The sequence below is a fragment of the Galeopterus variegatus genome, unplaced genomic scaffold (genome assembly GCF_000696425.1).
Source record: "Galeopterus variegatus unplaced genomic scaffold, G_variegatus-3.0.2 Scaffold225, whole genome shotgun sequence".
Taxonomy (NCBI): Eukaryota; Metazoa; Chordata; class Mammalia; order Dermoptera; family Cynocephalidae; genus Galeopterus; species Galeopterus variegatus.
The window spans coordinates 713667-720652 of NW_007726336.1; the positions used below are offsets into that span (position 1 = coordinate 713667).

The 6986-nt window shown below is 41.0% G+C and overlaps 1 protein-coding gene across 1 annotated transcript in view; it reads right to left on the reverse strand.

Moving 5' to 3' along the window:
* SYK (spleen tyrosine kinase) overlaps positions 1–6986 on the reverse strand; it is a 52923-nt gene that overhangs the window by 20874 nt on the left and 25063 nt on the right. The window contains exons 4-6 of the mRNA XM_008566155.1: positions 6056–6134; positions 5628–5677; positions 3897–3965 (exon numbers count right to left, since the gene is read on the reverse strand). Of these exons, the coding sequence (XP_008564377.1) occupies positions 3897–3965; positions 5628–5677; positions 6056–6134 (198 nt within the window). The remainder of the gene's footprint in view (positions 1–3896; positions 3966–5627; positions 5678–6055; positions 6135–6986) is intronic.

Genomic DNA, 6986 nt, shown 5'->3' on the forward strand with positions numbered 1-6986 from the left:
TAAATTATATATTATAAGTATAAACATGTTACTAAATTCTAAAGAAAAGTTAAAAATGCATCTGCCTTTTAGTTTTTATTATAAAAATTTCAAATTATCCGACTAACAATCTTCTTCAAATCAAAGCATACTTTTTATTAACTATTTAGATGCTAGAATTAATTCAAGTTCTAATATGTGTTTTGTGTCTGAATTATTATTAAAACAACTATTTATATTGAAAAAATTAACAAGTTCAATAAAGTTATTTACCCCTTAGCTAAACAGATGGAATATTTGACATAATTCCCACAATTCTTGTCTCATGACTAGTTAAATAATTCCCCATCTATTTGTGAAAACGTCAATTTTAGTTCTCCTAAGATATTTCTGACAGCAATTAAAATACCTTAATCCATAGCTTAAATCATATAATCCTGCTCTTTTGTCAATTACCTATTGATATTTTTGGCATCTAGGGGAACTCAATGCAGACTTCAAAGTTATTGAAAATTTAAATAGGCAACAGTCTTTTTTGCCAGGAATGTATTTTCACTATATTAATTACTTCCTAATATTCAATTATCTTTTTTAAAAATCAATTAAAAATTTTAACAGGTAAACATTTAAAAAGGCACAACAGGGTTTACAATAAAACAAATGTAGGTCTCTTTGACACTCCTGTTTCCTACTTCCAAGGCCACCAATACTACCAGTATTTTCTGTATCCTTCCAGAATATTCTATATTATATCAGCACATTATATATGTGTGTATGTGTGTATATACACACACACACACACACACACACACACATGCATGACTTCATATTTTACAGTTAACATTATATTTTGGAAACAGTTCTAGATCTCAGCTGCCTCCCATAGAAGCAATTTTACTGTAACTGATTTCATTTGTTTCCAATCGATGGAATTTAAATTATTTCCAGACTTTGTTACTTATACAATGTTGGAATAAACACCTTCATAAATACATGATTGCACATAAATGCAAGAATATCTGTATGAGAAATACCTGGAGATAAAATCACAAAGTTGCGTTCTGTGCACTTTTAATTTCGATAGATGTCACGCAGAGATTGTATCGTTGCACAGTTGTCCAGCAAGGTGTGAAAGTGCACCACACCCTTGCTACACAGTGTGTCGCAGGCACTTTCATGTGCATCAGCTTCACAGGCGGACACAGTCGCGCGCCATGGTTTCAACTTGTTATGAAGTTGAACAACATTTCGTATGTTCAAGAACTACTTCTATTTGCTTTACTATAAACTACACACTGACATACTCTGTCCATTATCCTGTTAGATAGTAGATATTTTCTTATGGATTTATAGAATCTCTGTCTATATTAAAGTTATTAACCTTACTCGTGTCATTATTTCTAATACTTATTCCCAGTATCTAATTGCACTTCTGATGATGTGTGTTATCCACGCATATACTTCAAAAAGTTCATGGAAGGATTTGTGTTACCCTTTAATTCTATTTTTCCATCAGCTTTTTGAAATACCATCGTACTTCTTTATTTTTATGTAGTCATATCTACAAATATTTTCTTCACCTTTCTTTAGACATGTTCTCCTGTAGTTTTAAAGATGCATTAAAACTTAGTCACTATGAGTGATCTGAGCTGGCTTAAGCCTGCTTGGAAAATGACAGGGGCGGGAATGGAGTTTGTCTCCTCGCAAGATTGTTTTATAGTTTTTTGGGGGTGATGGCTTTTTGATGTGTCAACTTGGCTGGCCTGAGCGACAGTTACTGAATCAAACAATAAGCTCAGTACTGCTATGAAGGGGTTTTGCAGATATAATTAAAATCTATAATCAGTTGATTTAGCTTAGGGGAATTATCTTGGCTGGGCCTAACTTAATCAGGTCCTTAGAAAAGAATTCAGACTTTCCCAAGAAAGTGAGAAGAGTAGGAGGAGAGACTGACGGACCCCTGCCGGGAGACGCGGCTTCGGCCGTGCGGTGACATGCCCCTGCTCCTGACCTTCCCTTCCTGGCAGCCTGCCCTATGGACACGGGACTTGCTTAGTCAGCGGCCACACTTGAGTAAGGCAAGTCTTTGTCATCTGTGTGTGTGTAGATGAACACATGTAATGCATGTGTGTGGTACGTGTACGTAAATGTGCCTATGTGTGCGTACATTATATATGTATGAATATGCATGTACATATGTGTCTTGTATGTACCATATGTGTGTGTCTGTTTTATACATATGTCTCCTACTGGTCACGCTTCCCTGGTTGAACCTTGAATGGTACAGTTGGACACCGCAGCATTAAGATAAATGTGGAATGCTGTGTCTATACTGTTTATGGTGGAACCACTCCGGGACCGCTTGTGGGCTGGGGGGTGGAGGTTAGCACATAGGCCTTGGGTCATCATAAGTGGAATGATAAATAACAGAGTGGTGGGAATCAGGGAGGTGGCCCATGTGCACCTGGGCCTCTCAGCAGAGGCCTTGCAGAGCCTGTGTGGGGGAGGGGCCGTGCATGCTGGGCAGGTGAGGGGTCCTGGGCCTGCTGATGACAGGAAGGCACTGCCTGCCCTGTGTCCTACAAAGCTTTGCAAATGTGGCATTTGATGATGATGATTGCATCTTGTAAGTGTGACAGCCAAACTGTGATGGATGTATGATCGTAACTTGGAAAAGATGACTCTTGACTGAAAAGAACCTCGAATCAGGTGCATTTTGACCTCCTAGTGCACGAGGCATCATCATGCCTATTTCCCAAGGGACTCCAGTCTTGCTGGTGGGTGCCATCCTGGGAACCTCCGCCAAGGAGAAGGGCCAGGCCAACCAGACAGTGGCAGCTGGGAGAGCTCTGCCTTGGGCAAATGTTCAAAACAGACACAGTTATTCCATTCAGGTGTGTGACACAACCTTCTCCCCTCCCTAATACTGTTAAACTCACTTCTTTATTTCATGGTCAGCAAGATTATGAACGAACCTCTTAAGCATTACTGTCAACTCGGAAAATTATTACTACATAAAATCTCAGGGTTCTTTCATTTCTAATAAGCACTTTAGGCAGTCTACTGCATGAGTTGGTGCCCAATTATATGCTAAAATGTTTGAAAAAGCAGCAATTAATATAAAAATGGAAATAATTATTGATAAAAGAATCAGTGTTACCTCACCAATGATAAAAGTAAAAAGGAAAGAAAAGCAATCCATACACATTTTATGTATATATTGGGGGGTGGTGATTCATTATAAACAAAAGTCATTAAAAAAGGACTTTTTATTTTCCCTCAAAATTCAATCATAGAGCAAATTATAGAAATCAATCAGATATCAACATCACTGCCTCAAAAAGAAAAAATGGTTTTTCAAGTCCTCAAATTCCACCTCTTCTTTACACATTATATTTACATTCTGTGTTAGAAATCTACACAGTAATGAAGTTACTGCAGCACTGGATATCTATAAAACCACAGCAGTCTGAAGCCCTCACTGTGCAGGACGCTCAGGAAGCTTTGGCATTGCCTGTATTCCCGCACAATGGAATTTACATCAGTAATTACCATAACACTGCAACATGTGGCTCTGGCAACTGCCAAGTAAGTTGGCTGTCTTTGAAAAGATTTTCCGATATGAGAATTAGCTGCCACTGATCACGCTCACTGAAATGACTTTTACGTTGCATTTTAGCAGAGAGAGCACAGTAACACGGACAGACCTTGCAGCAATCAACTGAGGACCCACACGAAAGCACAGGGTGCACGTGGGATGCAGGCTGCCCAGGGACGCAGGTGTAAACAAGGGCTACACGTGGCAAAGAGGCATCGAAACAGAGCAGGAGCAGGGGGGCACACAGCACAGCGTGGGGCTGAGTGCGGGTGAGTCCTACCACTTAGTCAGGGGCAGCAAGCAGGGGATGCTTTAGCACCTTTCTGTGGCCAGGCCTGGGGAAGGAGTATGATTTGATTCTTGAAATTATTCCACCCGCGGACCAAGTCTAGAAACCATAATGGCAAAGAGGAAGAGTAAATGTTTCAGAAAACAAACACAGGATACCTCACAATACCATTCATGATATGCTATTTTAACTTGCTTCTGTAATTTGCTTGGCTAACCCCTCCCGACCCTGCCACCCTGCCAGTGAGATTTACTGTGGGTGACACTTGATCATTCAGGCTTCCAGCAAAGCCGACCACGTGAGCAGAGGAGCTAAAAAAATAATTGAGAAATATTTTCCGCTGAAGCCTACAAAACCAGATCTGTTACATTCAGTAGTCCATGTTTTACATGGAATTATTAAGTCACAAGCTCAAGACCAATCATCCTAAAGAAACTACAAGTAACTCCGACTGCTCAACTGTGTTACTTCTGCAGTGTGGGTTCTGGTTCCAGGGTGTCTGTCATCTGCACTGTTTTCTGTATGTATTTTACCAGTCAATAAAAAGTTATCCCAAAATCTCTAACTTCTCAAAGCAGTTGGGTGATACATAGCTAAATATAGGGCTCGCGATTCTTTTAAGAGTTCTCAGCCCTAAGCCCTAAAAAGAAAATGTATCTGTCTCATGGAGCATATTGACATAGAATTACCAGGACCATGAGCAGTATAAAGGGTAAAATAAAGGCATCTACAGGGCACTATATTTTAGACAATGATCTCAAAGTTCATTGGTACTTTAGCAAATTCAAGTTCATCCAATCTGATAACAAATACTGCCCCCGAATAGCCTCCCCTGTTTGAATGTGGGCTCAGCTTCCAAGCAGTAGAAAGTCAGAATGTATATTTGGCTTTCTGTGGATTCTGTTTTTCAAGGGTTAGCAGGCAAAAAGTGAGGTGCAGAGGGCACACTTCACAGATAATATTCAAGGCCATCCAAGTCTACACTGAAGCCCCCCAAAAGGAGCAGGAAACCAATTTCTGCTTCAAGTGCAAATCCATACATGAGCTCCTAACAGTCTGGAGGGCGACTGTCAGGGAGTCCTCTGTGTTTGGGGGTATTGGTCATGTGTGGGGCAAACCCACACAGAGATGTATGAAGGCCATGTTCCCACCTCCCACTGATGTGGGGCGGGGAGGTGGGCTCTGGCCAAGCCCCCTGACTCCATTCTTCTCTAGAGGTTTCTCTTGTCTGAAATCCCACCAAGCATTCCTGTCCCGGGCCTTCCTCTGCTGAACTTTAGTCAAACCAATGCACTCAGAAAGATCAGGTCCCCTGATAACAATATCTTGGTGATTTGACCAAAAGTCAGTCAGACAACCTCAGTGAGATGTCTTACACGCCAGCCATGTGACAGTGACCATGCATACAGTCCCCTGGATGATGCACATGAGTCAACACAGACGGTTCATGGCTGACCTCGAACAACATAGTCTCACTTCCCAAATCTGTCTATTTCTGATTTAAGATTGGGTTTAACCCTCATTTTGTATACTTTTAGGAAAAGGGGAGAATTTAACCTAGCCAAGTACTGACAGTAGGTAGCTTAGCATTGGTAATAGGCTGATTCCACTAGCACGCACTAGCAATCCCAGTTTATCAAGGGGTATGTTTTGAAATGCAATCAATACAATGACCACTACTCCTGTTAGCTAAAAACACGCTTTTCATTTGTACTAACATGAAATTGCTTCACCTTCAGTGGTATTTCTAATAACACTTACCACAGGATGGGAACTTGGAAGTTGTGGGCGACCTCCAAAATTAACATTTCCTGGTTAGAAAGAGCAAAGCCAATTACTGTTTATCAGAGAAAGCCACCTACTTCCCCTCCCCCACCACAGAGCAGCCACTCTGACTTGGCCTGTCCCTGCTGGAGAAACACACACACTTTTCTGTGTTCATGTCCCCTTTTGTCTTCTTTCACTAACGTTTCCACACATGCAATTAAAACAAACTCACTTTTTAAAGTTAAAACGATCAGCTATTTTTTGATTAGTAATATATAAAATTCAATGATCTGACATCATTTTTACTCAATCGGTAAAAGTAGAGCCTCATCCAACCTGAATCTGCAATAGGCCAAATCGAAAACAAGGCTGACTGTGCCCAGTATCTGACAAATGGACGTTCCAACATCTTTGTAACTCACCCTGCCCGCCGATTTTCTGACATGGAACGGTAAGAACTCTTAACAAACCATCTGGTTTATAAGAATAGTGCTCGACTAGCTGAAAGAGAAGAAAGTAGGAGTGTGCGGTAAGAAACATGGTCAGGAAACAGAGGAACTGTGACCTAGAGCTGCTGGCTGCCCTCAGGCTTTCAAAGTGATCCCAGCACACTTCAATGCTTCCATTTCCAGACAGTCCACCCCACGGGTGACTGGGGAGGTGGGCGCATAGATAGGGGTTCCCTCTTTGGCAGGGGTCAGCACACTTTTCCCGTAAAGAGCCAGATTGTGATACTTTAGGCTTTTGTGGCAACATACCATGTCTGTCACTCATTCATTCATTCATTCATTCATTCATTCAACATCCATTCATTCAAAGCTACCCTCTGAAGCATAGAAACCGTTCTCTTTAAGGACTACACAGAAACAGGCTGACGGCCAGATTTGGTCTGTGGATTTGCACACCCCTGATCTAATGGAAAGGATATTAAATAGAGCAGTGCAGCATTTACCAACTCTAGGTACAATAGTACTAGGGCCCTGAAGCTGGTGTAGGGCACAGAGGTACCTTATGATGCTGTCAAGAAAAAACAATGAAATCGTGCATGTAAAAAGGAAGGTGTTATCGGCATTTCTGGTGCATTCTCCTAAATACAGTGGCTAGAAAAAATATACAATGAGAAATACTTAATCAGGGCTAAATACCATGAAATACTAGAGGAATCAATGAAAATAGTAAAGAATCTTGAGAAGGAACTTCCTAGCAATTAAAGATGTTTAACACTACAGTGATTGTACAGCCTTTGAAGTTGTTAGTGGACACCACACATGCACCATGGTCATTCAGGAGAAGTTGAATGAATGGATATTTGTAAGTAATGGGGTCTGGGACCTTCAAGTTTTAGGCCGGCAT